Source organism: Megalops cyprinoides, chromosome 13 (assembly GCF_013368585.1).
Source record: "Megalops cyprinoides isolate fMegCyp1 chromosome 13, fMegCyp1.pri, whole genome shotgun sequence".
NCBI classification, from domain to species: domain Eukaryota; kingdom Metazoa; phylum Chordata; class Actinopteri; order Elopiformes; family Megalopidae; genus Megalops; species Megalops cyprinoides.
In genome coordinates this window covers 10,558,597-10,575,140 of record NC_050595.1, presented here as the reverse complement: position 1 = coordinate 10,575,140, position 16,544 = coordinate 10,558,597, and the positions used below count along the sequence as shown (strand labels likewise).

The 16,544-nt window shown below is 43.2% G+C and overlaps 1 protein-coding gene across 1 annotated transcript in view; it reads left to right on the top strand.

Moving 5' to 3' along the window:
* The window catches only part of LOC118788480 (N-acetyl-beta-glucosaminyl-glycoprotein 4-beta-N-acetylgalactosaminyltransferase 1-like), a 127,636-nt gene that overhangs the window by 71,218 nt on the left and 39,874 nt on the right, over window positions 1-16,544 (top strand). The window contains exons 4-7 of the mRNA XM_036544494.1: window positions 2,481-2,579; window positions 12,211-12,306; window positions 12,999-13,089; window positions 14,412-14,512. Of these exons, the coding sequence (XP_036400387.1) occupies window positions 2,481-2,579; window positions 12,211-12,306; window positions 12,999-13,089; window positions 14,412-14,512 (387 nt within the window). The remainder of the gene's footprint in view (window positions 1-2,480; window positions 2,580-12,210; window positions 12,307-12,998; window positions 13,090-14,411; window positions 14,513-16,544) is intronic.

The window sequence follows — 16,544 nt, the reverse complement described above, 5'->3', positions numbered from 1 at the left end:
ATGTTTTCACCCAGGAAGCTGAGGTCGGAGCAGTGACCCATTCATCTATTTGATCGATATTTCAGTTGCTGCAGCCCCCAAATATTATGCACCTAATATCATCTTTAATGCAAGGATCCAGCATTTTAATGTGAACCGTAATTAATAGTGAAAGTCAATGACATGAGAAATGTGCAACATGTGACACCTTAGGTATGAGTCAGTTAATCACCGGTAAATTGGAGCACGTCTGACATTTACAGCACAGATAATGGAATAATCTCATCGTGCACTTTGCTCCGTAAGGCCGGCGGAATTGATTCCGGAGCCAAGGAAATGAAAAATTATGCGCTGAACTCGACGTGCGGCTACTATGACGCCCGGTTCAGGTCCCGATTTGTATGCATTTATCTGTTAGATGCCGGTCTCCTGGGTGACTTACACAGTAGAAGAATATCTAATAATATTGTTGAGGACAGCACAATGTGAAGCCGACTGTCAGAGCTGCAGAGTTTGCAACCAGACTCCCCAGGACTCCTTAGGGGTTCTTGAAGAATACGAAGAAGGTCTTCATAACTGCTGGAATTTTAAATACAGAATTGGAATTTCTATGGGGGTTGTGGGTGGTATGTAAATGTATGTCACCTTCCTCACTTTCCAAGCCCAAGCTGAAACATAGTGTTAAGGATTCCATATATCGTAAGTGTCTGGAAAACTAGTTTAGTGTATTTAATTTGTCTGGAAATAGTTCTACTGAATAAAAAACCCTTTTTTATACTTTTAATTAAATGTAGCAATATAGCCAACTTGTCTTTGATTCTGTCTTGAAATCACAGTCACGGGACTGTGTTTTTGGTGATATACAGATGTGTCTTTATTTGTCCTTCAGATTCCTCACCATTCTTTTTGCATTTTGTAAGAGGTTATAGTACAGGTTGCACCGTTGTATAAACTTTTGTTTGTAGTCTGTAACTTTCATATATATCATAAACTTTGAGTTTGTCTTTGGATTTTTTATGCCTTTCTTGCCCTGAAAAGAATCACATTTACTCTACCTGATATTTTTTGAGAAAATCCTTCATCTCTTACTTTTAGGGGTAAAAAGGTAAAGCAACCCAGCATATAGTGTTATTTTAAGACCGCATTATGCTACTCTTTCACTTGGATGCCAGAACTATTGTTCTCTTAAGACCCTCTAAAAAGTTGGTATCGTTTTTACATTTGCCGAAATTGATGACGTTGGCCAGCATCTCTGAAAGAACAAGCTGAGCATGTCCTCAGGGGAAGAGCTGCGTTTTAGCAGGACTGCAGTGCTCACAAAAGCAGGACTGTCTCCCCCCTTCTCTTTCAAACACCCATCCAGAGGTAGACAGCGCTTGAAATGGAAGTGTTTCGTAATTGGAGTGAGCTGAATAAAGTCGTGGCGTTAGTGATGGTTTGTGGTATTTTTTTTTCCTTGTTTTAATCCCAGTTGGACAGCAGGGATATGCAGAGGATTATGAGGGGAAGTGAAATGCGGGATTAGAGATGAATGGGTCGAGGGGATTCCTCTTCCTGTCACTAATCTTCACTTTGATCCTGATGTGATGACACTATTTAGGCAGTGCCAACACTTTAATTCTGGGGCAAAAAAGCGGATTTCATAATAGGTGTCTTTTAGTATTACAAAAATTACTTGAAAAGATTAAATAACAAAGTATATTTGGAAGGAGGCAGGTAACTACAGTAATGATGTGGTCATATAGTTGATTTTTGATGTACTTGTGTGTCTGCAGCTTGGAAAAGAAGGAAAGGGAAAAGATTATTGGCATTTTTCTTTGATGTTCCCATGCCTGTGATGTCCTCATGTACTATGCTGTGAAAAATAGCCTTTTTGCTAATCAAGATTTTTTGCACACTGTTTAATTGCAAAGGATGTCACTGCACTTCATTTTCTACAAGGGCACAGGTGTGTATCAAACATGAATCAGACTTTGATCACTACACTGAACCTTGTTTCCCATCACGATACTGTGGTGATGAATAACAGGACATTTGGTTCAATAATAAGACGTGAAAAGATTTGAAAATAAAACAAAAATGACTTTTTTTTTCTTAAACCAATTTTTGATTATAGTCTCCGTGGGCATAACCAGGCATTACGAACTATTGTGTGTGGTGAATGTAAAACACAACAATCTGTGATTTACCTTCAGATGAACCTCTCTTCTTTGTGCACTGATTTATCTGAGCCATTTTCTCCTCTGTCTCTCTTTCTGTGCAGTGATGCTTTTTGAGGCTAAACCACCTGTGTGTGCAGAGGTATATCTGCAAGATTAACCCATCTGTCTGTGCAGTGATGTATCCTGGAGAGTAACCCCACAGGGTCTCTGTACACTGATGTGTCCTGAATATTAACCCCATTCTCTCTGTGTTCAGTAATGGGCCTGGGAGATGGACCCTTTTTTCTGTCTGTGTGCAGTGATGGGTCTGGGATATTAACCCCTCTGTGTCTCCGGCAGGACGAGGAGCCCGATGCATTAGGGGAGGAGAGCCGAGACCTCACAGAGATCAGAAAGTTCCTAGGCCAGAAGCTGAACAAGTTGCCATGGAAACCAGAGGTAAGGCATCTATAGAATCTTATGTGGGAGGTATTTATCACTGAGTGATGCAAGTTTTCACAAATTATTTCCCTGTATATTGTACCTCTGTAAAATGAATTTCTTATGTAAGAAATATAAACTATAGCATGTTTTTTGCCAGCCACATTGTTCATACGAGTAAATGACGTACACTGACAGACTATTGTGTAATGGAGCAGTTATTCATTACCTCAGTAAAGAAAGAGCTAAAAGATGGACAGCCACATGCAGGCATATTGCCTATGCCATTCTTCTAGCTTACCTCTGTTATTATGATTGTGCTGCATGTGCCGTTGTCACCACAGTCATCGTTCTCCCAACATAAAGCTGCCCTCTCTCCGGGTGCACCCCGCCCCTCGCACGCCAGCACATCGCAGCTGGGGATCCATGCTAAAATTACAAGAACCCAAAAAAGTACCCAAGAACCCAAAAAGGGCAGAGTTACTGCACATCCTGCACCTCCGTGACCCAGGAGGAAAAGCGAGGAGTGTCCCAATTAAAACACGCGGGCTCGAATTAGAAGAGCGCGGCGCCACACAACACATCTGCTGGTCAGCAGTTTCGAATGAGGCTGCTGCAATCTGCGGTGCGCTGGGGAGAGGGTGGCTGGCAGGGGCTTTGATAAACAGGCTCCCCTCGGGAGGTCAGGGAGGAGGGAGGGGGGGGCGATATGCTAATGCATGGAGATGTGGAGGGAAGTGGAGGAGGAGATGACGAGTTAACCTTGGCTGGTGCCACAGCAACACCTAGTTTTAAGCGTGTTGCTCCAAAGGAGGGTGTGTGAGAAAGGGAGTTTGGAGCTGTTGTGTGGCCTGCTGATTGTGATGTATACTGAGGGCTGCTCAGTTCTGATCTCCTCATCAGGCCTCTCTTAGCTGTCCATGACTGTTACTCGTCTGCCATACCAAAATCTGCCAGTGACAGTTCATCTATTATTTGCTCTGGTTGTACAAAAGACTCTAAACTTACTTTAATTTCATTTAATATTCATTTATTGACACAGGTCGGACGTAATAATTTCAGTTTGCCTTGTACCTTTTTGTTCCTTAGTTGATACATTGAGGTAGTGTTTGGGTCAAAGTGCAGTGCTTATGTCATCACGGATGGACTTTCTGTGAAACCTGCATTGTGCTCCTTTATGTGGTGTGCTCGTTATTCGGCGGTTCGATATTACAAACTATGGACAATTTATTGTTCTCTTTAAGTTGTCCGTCAATGACAGAATTAAGTTCATGTAATTTATATGTTAATTATGTCTTCATGGGAAGTTAAATATCATTGCAGAAATTTTATTGTTAGACAATAAAATTTGAATTGACACGTGTTTAGATATACCTTTGTAGTTAGCTTGCTACATTGCTTCTGTATTAAGTCAGCCAAAGAATCTTTAACCTTAGTTTATCAGGTGTACTTCATGTTAGATAAGTTTTGTTGTATGCCTGTGTGTAAGAGTCCTGTTTATATTTGCTTGTGTATTAAGTTGTACTTCAGGGTGCATATTCCTGTTCAGATAACGCTATGAGTACTGCACAATGTATGTGTAACATTACTTTGAACAGTCTTGTACTCGTTACCTTGCTTTCTTTGTTGGTTTACAGAACCACACACATTCTGAATATAATTAAGTTGTATGATCCCTTTATTCCCATTTCCTTTGTGAAATCCATGCTCGTGCCTGTGCTTCAGTAAAGTGCATCCTGGCCTTAAGTAATGTTCTCGCCGACACTCCAGGTTGAGAGAGGTGACAAATACGACTGGTGCCTTACAGTCCTGCAACCCAACAGTTATCTCACGCACAGTGGTTGTCACATTGTGTTTCCAAAGAAGCCAAAACCCGGGCAATATGTGCGCAAGTCTATGCATTCATCCGTGAGGCTACTGAAGGGTTAGTACTCTGATTGGGTAAATATCACAAAACAACATGACGGACATGGTACCAAGCTGGGAAGCCATACAGGGGGGAAAAGTCTAGCAGGCGGTGTAGAAGACAGTGTTACTATAATGGGATAGGACTTTTTTATTTTAAACCCAGTGAAAATCGCCTCTTCCCGTGGAAGTCAGGTTAAGAGAGGCTAGGACATGGCAGCAATAGCCCCGCTTGAGCTGAACAGCTGTGGGCGGGTGAACTTTCAGCATGACTTCAACACCACTCAAGGAAAAAACAGAATGCTCTTCTATTGTTCACAAACCCCCAGGAAACAGACTGGCCCAGTCTCTAACACAGGCCTTCTGCCTTTGCAGTGTTTCAAAGGTCTGCTTGTTTTTGTTGCAGAAGTGGTCTAAATTTGCCTGTATTGTCAAACAGGTACAGCTCCAACGTTCTGTTCCACCTGCCATAATGAAAACATGTACTTATGTCAATTGCCTTGTGCAATAAGTGTAAGTGTTTTGTACCATGTTTGTGTGTTTTGTACCATAAGTGCCTGTTTGGATTAAAAATGTCTATTTGTTCCCGTCGCTACCATATGGTGGCTTTGCTCTGGGCTGCCATTGGATATGCAAGCTATGCCTTTTAACAGGGTCTTGAAACATAGTTTGGCCAGTTTGAATTTTCTGTGCAGAGAAATGAACACACAACAAATAAACATACAAATACCTATTTTTGTCTTCCTGTGTAAAATTTTAAGGATGAAACCAGTGAAAATCTGTTGCTTTGGAATTGCTGTTTCACTTCTTAATCAAGTAATCAATTGGATCTCCAGGATTAGCTTGTTTGCTGACCTGGTCTTTGAAGCACAATGATGTGTTCGTTGGCCAGAGTAACCATTGGCATTAAGCTTCCACAGACATTGGGGGAGACACTGCCAAATGGCATAGCCTAATAATAAGTACCGTGGTGCACTGTTGGCAAGCTCATTACCTCTACCACCGGTTCATTCAGCTGAGGTTTCCAGTCATCAAAAGCCAAAGAGTTTATGACAGCAGCACATGCCTGTTCAATAATTATAATGTGTTATTCTGTCGCACGCACTTGGCGTGTTAATTTAGATTCCTGGCCTTCTTGTTGAAATGTGTTTGAAATGTCCTTTAGTCTAATGCATAAATCATATGCTTCAAACTTCCTTAGGCTCTCTGTCACTTTATTCTTACATCCAGCCGTGGATGGAATTCAATCATCCTGCTTTCTGCTTTGGCCTTTATTTTGAACACCAAATTTAAGGATATATTTGGTTTATTTTTTTCTGAAACAATAGTCACTTACTGTAGTTAAAATGGATGCGGTGTAAACAACATTAAGGGTGGCATTTGCTTGTATTTATTATTTAACATCAAGGCCAAAGCAGGATAGTCAGATTGCACCCATAATTATGAAATACAATGGAACAATTTGTTTATTTCTGTATTTTCACAATGGGATATGACATTTTTATGGCAACATTATGTTTGGTGGTGTCATCTCGCTCCTTGGCAGGGTCTCTTGAATGTCCTGTGTCTTCCATCACTGTGACAGTGCTTTCAGAGGAGACCAGGCTGTTGTTATTTCTCCTGCATTTTCCACACAGACAGCGCTGTCTGACAGATAGACTCCCATTGTGCGCATCGAGCTTATTTTAGCCTGAGCACTGCCAATCGGCATCTCAGTCTGGGTATTTTATCTGTGCCAGGCCTGCTCTCGAGGTGCAAAGGACTGTAAGCCTCCCTCCCCCCCATCCCCCCCCCCCCCCCCCCCCCCCCCCCCCGAGGCTGTCTCTCAACTGTGGCCCCGCCCTGATGGGTGGAGGGGGTGGGGGGATTAGGTGAGGCGGTGTGAGTGCCCTGACAATGAAGGGCCATAGAAGTTCTCTGACCTTCCACACCCCCCCCGGTGCCCCCCAGGGGGGCTCTGCTGTGGGCTGGGATGGATGAGCTGCCAGACGTACGGTATTATTAATGGATACGAATAAGGGAGAGAGCGTGGAGTTATTGTGTCTCGGTGAGACTGGAGGGAAGATGGATGGCAACGGGGCTGTCAGCACGTCGGGGACCGACGGGTAGGGCGGGGCGGGGTGGGGGACGTCGGGGGTTTCAGATGGGCAGGGAAAGGGATGGCTCAGGGGGGCGGAGGAGTTTCTTTCTATGCTCGTGGACGAAACTTTAGCACAGGGAGTCCGTCTAGCCAAGTGTGGGGTGCATGGCACAGAGCAGCATGTCCTGACACGGAGATGACCTTTGTTTTCACGGCATGATTTATGAGCAGTTCCCTCTCCGCCTTATCGAACGCCATTGTGTGGCATCCGGGATAGCGTACGCACGAAATACATCACGGAGGTATGACTGGACAACCACAGAAAGAGGCCCCTGAGGACACCAGATATCCATTGTGTAATATATTACACTCCCGTTTGATGGGATGGTTTATCCGTGATGCAATTTTTGCAGGGCATTTTGTGCATAATTGAAGAACCCCTAGAGTTCAAGATTCGAGAGGACAAAGAATGCATCCATTAAACATTAATGCGCTCTGTAGAGATGAGGAGAGATGAGGTCGTAATCGCAGGGAACTTCGCAATTCAGATCGCCCACTCCGGATCGTTACCTTTGACAAACGACACAATCTATTGACCCTGAATGACACTTGACTGTGTTGTGTAACACAGTCCCCCACCAGATTACCCAAAGGGCACTTTGTTTCCTCCTAGCAAAACGGGAGTGAAAATGTGACATTAAATATGCGTGAAGTCAGAGTCCATAATCTATATCCATCCTATTGATGTTCCCATGCATCGGCCCCACAGTGTTTGGGTGAGCCGGGTGGCCGATTGTTGGGCACGTATGGAGAAGGCTGGTGCTGGGCTCAGACAGGGGGAGGGTGAGTGGCAGCCTGCCAGGGCATTTCAGAGTGTGGCAATTATAGCTGTCTCGCACAGGGATCTGTGAATGTACCACACTGCCAGCCACGTGGGCTGTGATTAAAGTAGCTGGTGGCTATATATAGGAGAGGACCTGGAGGGACTGGTAGCACACGATGGCTCAGCCCAGGGTGCTCCCTGACAGATGGAGATGGATGCATGTTGCCTCCCTCTCTCTCCCTCTCTCTCTCTCACACCTCTTTGCATTTGTCTCTCAAATTCAAATTCAAATTCAAAATCAAATATGGAACCACATGAAGAAAATGGTTGGTTTGAGTGACATGCTGATGACTGCTGCAAAAGCTATGATGAACACATATAATATAATGTAGTATAAAATATATAGAATAATATATAGTAGTATATATTATATACTACTATAAAGTAGCAATATATATAGTAGTATATATTATAATGTGTAGAAAATATACAAGGAACAACACAACAATGAACAAAACAGAGCCAAACTGTCAATAAATCATTTACTATTTTGCCTTTCTTACATGAGGCAAAGAATCGACCAGCTGTCGCCACAGGTTTTTGTATCTTTCACTGCTAGTGTTTTTAACCTGTCTTTGTCAGGGGAGAAAACTGGTTGAAACATTTCTCTCTCTCTAGTCCTTCCCTTTCCACCCTCTATCTGTCTGTCTCACTCTGTAGACATCCTGTACTGTCTGTATGTGTCCCTGGTAGAAGGCCTAATGACTTTATCTTTGATAACAGAACATTAGGTGCTGTGTCTCCTCTTTATTGCCGATATTTAGTCATGCTGGTGAACTCACATTCTGCAAATAGGCTTTGACTCTCATCAGCGTACTTGTCACTTGTATGGGAAATGGTTTGCTTTTTAACTGCATCTGGGGTTCTTTTCAACGGTCATCTGATCATTGCTTCTGAGCTGGAGGAGTAGCCAGTCAGTGAGTACTTGCATTAATCTGCACAAAAAGCAAAAAGTAAATAATCAATAAAATACATGGGATTTTATGAGTAAGAGGCTATAGACCAGGGCTTTATGGGAAACATAATTTGCTCCTCAGCATAATAGATTGCAGTATTCCATTACCCTATTGTGTCATATGAAAAACATTCATTACAATATAATGCATAGACTATGCTGTTTCTATTGTACCATTGTTATTATGAAGTCAGGCACTGCTACTAAACCTTATGAAAAACTAATATATGTTATGAAAGTATCATATCTCTGTATATTATTATGTCAAAATATTTTGCAGTGTTATTGTGTTGTGCTATTTAAATTCTTCATCTTAGAGTTGTGCAGATAGTTGACGAGACTGGAAGTACCACATTATTTGCACGTACTGTTGAAATGATTTCAATACCTAAAATATTTGCTTTGAAATGTTAGTGCATTAGAATACATTTGTTTATCAGAGTAAACACTGAACCACTGTTAGCACATGCGATGGTGTCAGCAAGAAACTGAGCTACTGAGGAGGCAGGAAAGGCATTTGATATTATTAATATTCAGCAGCGAATATGCTTTCTCGGTGACAAGGTGTCTACAGGGGGCAGTGATCAATGGGGCATGGGCTCCTCTAATGTGGTGGAGAAGCATCGAAACTCACTTCCTTTTGATGGCAAAGCTCACCAGGGGGTGCTAGTATATCAGTGCCAGTGGAACGCCTCTGGAGAGTTCTCAGCTCGGCAGGGAACACCGTCACCCTTTTGCGATCACTCCTTAAACCAGAGGAAGGTAAAACTTCGCTGAAAGCCTCTAGCTAGCTAAACTCACTGCAGAAAACCAAAAAAAAAGGTGAAGTGGTTCGTGTGATGGTTCAGTGATCTTGTGCGCTGTGTTAAATATCTGTTTCGATCTTGCTGCGGTTGTTGTTTACCACTTATACAGTGCATAAATAGAGTGTCAGGAATGTTTTTTTTTTTTCATTAGTGGAAAGAAAAAATGTTCATTACACATGTATGTGTAATGAACAGCATTTGTAAATGTAATGCAAATGTAACATGTAGTTCAAAAGAAGCTCTTTAAAGTTGGAAATGTGCCCATGATGTAAATCTGGTTCCCAAAATAATTAAAGAACAAAGTTACAACAAATTAATGAGACCCATTATTTGCAGGCATAAATTTACAGTTAGCTGCAGTGACAGATTATATGAGTTTTTATGAGATAAATGTTAGCAATATAACTGTGATCAAGGAAGAAAAAAGCCACAAATGACATGCTGAAGGTGTACTCGACATGAGTTTAATTGGAATCATTTAAAGTAGAGCTGGCACCCCTACGGCAGCAAAAATAGGTGACACACAAAGAAAATGCTGCTAATCACATCATTTGGTATGTGGGGCAAGTATAACTACTCCACCCACAGCAGTGAAAAGGAACAGCTGTTGATGCTTTTTAAGCAAATCTAGCTCAAGGAATGTAGAGCTCCACTCATTGAACTTTCAGTGACTATCCCCAAGAGCAGCAGAGCTCAGTTATTCTGTGTATGAACAGAAGCTGATCTTATAAATATCTCCGGGATGCTGTTTTTACTGGTGGCAGGAGTGTGAAGAATGAACGGGTGATGGAACGGGGGAGATGTTTGAGAAGCAGGTGAGCGGTACTGTTGGTGTCTGTCTGAGCCTCCTGCATGGTGTGAACTTGTGCTAACCTCCACCTCAGCCCTGAGCGAACTCAAGTCTGACATTAAAGAGATGAAAATGGCAGAGGACAAACGGAATGTGGCCCAGCGGTTGTGGCGGGCGAGTGGTCGGACGGGGAGTCTCGAAGTATGGCTCGGGGGGGGAGGAGGAGATCTCACAAGTGACCTCAGGGAGATGACCTTGAACCCCAGTGGTCTCGCCGGCGGTGCAGGGTGCCGTCAAGCCAGGGAGAGGGACGGCTCTCAAGATTATCCTAACGGCACGATCAAGCGTCACGCGCCGCGAGGAAACCGATGAGGCCAATTTGTCTCCAAACATCCCTCACGAGGGAAGACTGGACAGCCCGTTTCCATGGAGAACCCACTCACGCAGAGGAAAAAAGGAAGGAGAGGAAGGAGGAAGTAATGACCCAGTACTAAGGGTCACACCTGACGTTACGATTACCATGGTTTCACAAAAGCATAATGCAGAGCTTGTGATTAGTGGCTTCTTTCCAGCTCTTAATGCATTGTGTAGACATAGAACTGTGTTGCAAAACTGAACACAGCAGAGGATTTTGGCTCGTTAAATGAAATCAGTGATACTACTCACCTTCATTTGCATGCCTTTTCACTCTTTCTTGGGTTCCCATTCAGTGAACATGTAAGTCAATAAGACGCAGAGGCCAGAAAAAGTATATTTTCAATAGTCAGATTTAAGTGAAATAACAAATGCCAACATGATTAATACAAATGAATAGAGTGATAATTCCTTATTGCTTTGAACATCTGGGAGTCATTGGATAATTTCTTGTGACCAGAAATATCCCTTTAAAAAACCACAGACACTATATTAAAAGCTTTACATACATATTGCATTTTTACCAGTCCCAATTTGGAGTGAAATTGTGTCCTTCTCTGTCCTGGACATGTCTTGGTTTCTTAGATGAACACAGCGCTAAAGGAGCTCTAGGGAGAGGAGGAGAGGCCAGCACTTCCTGTTCCTCAACAAAAGATGCTAAAAGACAAGATGATTCTGCCCTCCTATCCTGAGGAACTCCCCTGTGCAGCACTGGATTAAACCCAAAGTAGAAACAAAATGGGACACCTCATGCTGGACATTATCTCTAATCTGCTGCACTCACACAGGACTGTGCTGAAGTGTGTGACAGAGCTCAGCCAACAGCAAGGGTAGGAGCGCAGCCTGAACGGCTGGATATCGATTCCAGGCGGACAGCTCAGAGGGGAATATGATCAATGCCAGTATAAAACAAGGAAGATGCAGCACAAGTCGAAAGCTTTGCTTTGGCAAAGTGGATCTGATTTCAAAGAGCGACTGCGCAGCATTGAAACGATGACAACACACTGTGTGCTGCAGATGAGTGTGTGACGTTCCCAACACATGCATTATGAATGTCCTACATATGCTTTATAAATGCTTTAAACCTACAGTGCACTGCAATGCACTTTCCAAGGTCACGATGCACTGTGCAGCTTCACACTGCAATGTGCCACTCCACCTTTTTTGCATTACAGCGTGTGATGTTCCTTATAATAACAGCCATGAGCCGCTTTCTAAATCTGAAAAGGTGGAAAGTGCAATTCAGGCTCTGAAAAGAGATCCTTGGGATAGAAACATCTCCGATTTTTACTGACAATTTTTTTTTTTTTTTTGCTGTGCCATGCTGTCATGGCTTTGAAGCTAGGCCGCAGCGCTGCCGAAGCTGTCCTAGATGGAGATGTGATTTGAGTGGGTGGTGATTTGAGACAAACAGGCGCTGGGGGCGGCGGTTGCCGGTTTGAAACAGCAGCTCATATTCTGTCAGTCTCGCATGTTACTCTGCAAGGATTTCACAAACTGTGAGGGATGCCCTCCTGGGTGCCCATGTCTGTCCAGGTACCTTCATTACTGGAGTTTATGGAGCCACTTAGTCTGCCTTATCTCATTCAGTGTGTTTTATTTTAAATTCATGTTCTTTTTATTCTTATTTACAATGTAATGCACATCAAGCCAACCAGCAGGGTTTGGCTGCCACCAGCTAAGTGCGTCTGATACATAATAGCTCGTCTGGGGTCTCATGTCTGTTTTGTCCGATCTTGTCTGCGTTGTTGCAAATGTAGTGACAACCTCCTCTTTTCTCCTCTTTTCCTCCCTCCCTTCTTTACTTTCTCCACAGTACAAAGGTCAGGCGAACCTCCATGTATTTGAGGACTGGTGTGGCTCTTCTGTTTCTCAGCTCAGAAAGAATCTTCACTTTCCTCTCTACCCTCATGTAAGTAGCTGTAGTCTTCATGCTGTGTGTGCTTTACCTACTTCAAAGTCTGTGTGTGTGCACATGTGTGTGTATACTGTATGTGTGCACATGGGTTCGTGAGCGTGCATGCATGTGAGTCTGATGGTCTCAAACCTTGAAGCAAAATTATTTCACAAATGCCTCCACCTGTACAGCTCCTCACTCTTTTACATCACTGAAATATTTACAGACCTTAGACTTGAATTTGCTTTTCATTGTACTTCTTATTTTGGTCGTATTTTTTCATAATTATGAACTGATTGAGAAGTACCCATAGTTCCCCGGCTTGAAAATGGACACAAACAGGAAACAATCCCTTGACAATGATTGCATTTCTTTGAAGTCTGTTTACTTTTTTCTCTCTCTCTCTGTGGTTCCATGCGGTAAAAAGAGACAGAGAAGCCGTGTATCACTGTGCAGTACAGAGATACACATTCAATTTTCTCAAAGTCCATCAGCTCCCTGCTGTTTCACTGCATGAGGGATGGAGAAAATCAGGTGCTTGTAATGCATAGCAGAGGCCCATACAGAAAAGTCAACTGAAATCACAGGTGGACAGAGCCGAAAAGAGGGAGTAATCATTCCAAAGAGAGCTTAATCTAACCCATCTGTGCATGGCCAGCGTTTATCATTTCATTTCTGAAGTGTTGGGACAATTTTTGTAATTTCAGACCAGAACAACAGTGAAAAAGTTGGCAGTGGCCCCGAAATGGAAGAACTACGGCTTGAGAATCTTTGGCTTCATCCACCCTTACAGAGACGGTGAGCGTCCACATTCACTAACCCCGGCAGCTTTCTCTTGTGTGGGTCATTTCCATCTCAGTGTGGGAAAAGTCTCCATTTCTGAGATGCAATAACGCTGCTCATGGCTCTTGTGATAAAAGGTTGAGATGTCAGCCTCTTGTTTATCCTACAGTTGCTGAGTTATTGCTTTGTTTGAGGGCGATGCCATGCACACATACGCAAGTACATTACACATTTTGGTGTGTTATGAACCCCACTCCACAGGGCAAAAGCTGCTTATCTGTATTAGAACAGGAAGAGCTCCACCTGGCCTGACCTCCTCATTCTACCTGCAGAGACGACACAACCTCACTGCAGAATCTATTTGTTCGGGTTCCTGCTTCCACTACAGTTTTATCCCTGTACTGTTATTTGTTTTCCATGCCCATTTTACATTACATTGCATTCTGTTAAATTATTGCCATTTGGCAGATGGTCATACCCATAGCAACTCACACAGGTTACAGTTTTTTCCATTTATACAGCTGGTTAAGTACGTTGCCCAAGGGTACCGCAGCAGTCTTCCAGCACGGATCTGAATCAGCAGCCTTTCAGGTTACGAGCCCTGCTCCTTGCCACTACACCATACTCCCCCCATGTCCACTGATGGATCCAGGCTAGTACGAGCTGAATCTGACCAAGCCAGTACAGCATTATTTCTTTCCTTTTGCTCTTCACTTACTCAAAAAAAAAACCAAAGTTCTGTATTAATGGAACACACCACAGTGCACTTGTAAATCGCCAGTTAACATCAAAGTTATCTTCATAAGGTGTCACTCGCTCACAACATAGGGAACGCTCCAACGAAACTCCCGTGAGACTGAAAGCTCAGTGAGACACAAATAAAGGAATTGTGACTGTTTTGCAAGTATCGGAGTGCAGATACCAGGTGCAGACACGCTGACAGAAACTATTTAGTTACACAGCTGGCTGACTCTGCCCACAGCTCACCTGCAAGTAATCCAGCTCCTGTAAGTCTAGGAGGCATGGGTCAGCACAATAAAATAGGCAAAGGACAACCACTCAGAACCTGAGCTAAGCAAGTCAGCCTGGTTCTAGCTCTACGGTGGAAGAAGGCATGTAATGACCCAGGCCGATTCCAGCTCTACAGTGGAGAAAGGGTATAATGATCGAGCATCATTCCATTTGTGCTCTTATTGGCCTCATCCTGACAGAATTTGCAGGTGAACGATATGGGAACACTTTAATCTGCTCCTTAATTACTTGAGTTGGACAGGTATTTGCCTGTGCGCATTATCGGAACATTTTGATATTTGATGATCTGTTTTTCTCATCAACAGGAGATTTCCAGTTTGCTGTGGCATCAGATGACAATTCTGAATTTTGGCTGAGCTCTGATGAAAACCCCCTCAATGCCAGGCTGCTGGTGTATGTTGGACGGGTAAGTACTACAAAGCGATGATGGCTGGAGGTGACAAATAAGGTGATCAATAAATCAATCAATCAGTCCAACTGTATTTGGCATACAGTGTCATCCTTTGCAGGAAATCAGACACAGGCAGCAACAGACAGAAAAACAGCATCAGTTATATTCTTAATGATATTGTTATAAAAATGCAATCTTGAAATGGAATTCACTGAACAGGCTCTTTTAATCTCAGTTTAAGTACTAAAGTACTCTCTGTCACACAGAACTGGCCTGATGGTGCTGTTCGTGTTCTCTCTAAACGGTCTGTTACCTCTGCATTTCAGCTGCAGGTGTTATATCATTTCTCTAGCCTCAGAGCTGAGGTCAAAGCCTCTGAACCGTCGTTAATCCTGGGATCCATTTCATTTGCCTGAAGACAGGAGTGGAGTCCACCAGAGGTTTATGTAGGGAATTTAGGTTAAATAATAAATTCTGGGTTTTTTTTTTAGAATATTCTGTAAAGCATTGAATCATACAGTATGTATTTAATGTTGAATTATATATAGTATATATTATATATATAATTGTATGTCTACAATTATGAATTAAACTATAAAAAATCCATATGACAGCAAACTGACATGAAGCACAATCACATATATTTCTCTGTTGTTCTTGAAGCTCGAAGTCAGACTGGAAGGTGCTAAAAAGATCCCAACAGTTTCTTTTTCCCGTCTCTGGAGGCATTGCATTGAGAGGCATTATTGTATGGACTAGACTCCAGTCACAGCTGGCTTTCTGGAGCATTGCTGTAACAGAATCTCATACCTTTATGTGATGTGCTTGGAGGCCCACAGGGCTTGCCGCGTGCGGCATAAAGAGGTGGAATTTCAGATAACAGTACTGCACACAGGCAGACACACGCACACACACACATACATATGCATACACACACCGCTGGTGGGGTCAGGAAGTTCGCCTGCCGTGTGCCGTCAGCGCCAGCTGTCTCAGCACGCCGGGGCTGATGGGAAAATAATGGGTGTAAATGTGAGAGAGAGAGAGACATGTCTCTGACCCCAGCCTGTCCTGTGTGAGCATGCTCTGTCATCCAAACAAGAGCTCAGAGACCAGCAGGAACAGGAGCACACGATGGTCCTTCTGTTTCCTTTCAACGTATTAGTGTGTGTGTGTGTGTGTGTGTGTGTGTGTGTGTGTGTAAGACTGTACATGCATGTGTGTGTGAATATTTGTGTGTGTTTGTCTTTGTACATGTGCATGTGTTTATGAAAGAGAGTGTTTCCTTTTTGTGTGTATGTGTGTGTTTGTATGTGTGAGTGTATGTGTATGTTTGTGTGTGTGAGATGAAAGATGTATAGATGTATAGCCATTCTCCAGTATATTTGGCTGGTATATACTCTATATTCTGTGTGCAGCTTTCATACTGAAAAGGGGAATGTATGGGTCCTGGAAGGGGCCACTGAGAATTATCAGGGATGAAGAAGTGATCCACTTTCTGCTCTCAATCCAATTAAATTGTACCCCATTCAAATCTATCACTGACATCATTAATCAATTACTGGCGTATATCGAATACCCTGTTCTTTGTATTATTGATAGCCTCAGCCTTTGTTGAAAACATGAGACTCACTCAGTTTGGTTTAATCAGAACTGCAGAGGCGGCAGTTCCTCGTGACCCCTCCCGTCTGTACGCTCCGGAGTCAGATCACAGCCGATATGGCGGGCTGTCTTTCCGTGAGGATACTGCAGCGAGCGTGGCTCTGTTGACACGGCGTTGGAACAGAGAGAGAGCTAAATGTTTTAGCACGTTGGGTCACCAGCGCTGGGGCGGTCTTGCATTCGGCTCCCTGGATCGCCTGGGACCCAGGGGAGGGTGTTCAATCTCCTCACTTTCCACACAGCCAGCCGCAGCAACTTACACTGGAGCTCAGATCACAGTTGTCTTCGGGAACATTAGTATGTGGGATGTAAAATCTGCATTTTACGTCTACTAAAATATAATACATTACTTTCTTTGCTTATGCTCACTTGTATTTCTTTGTCTCTG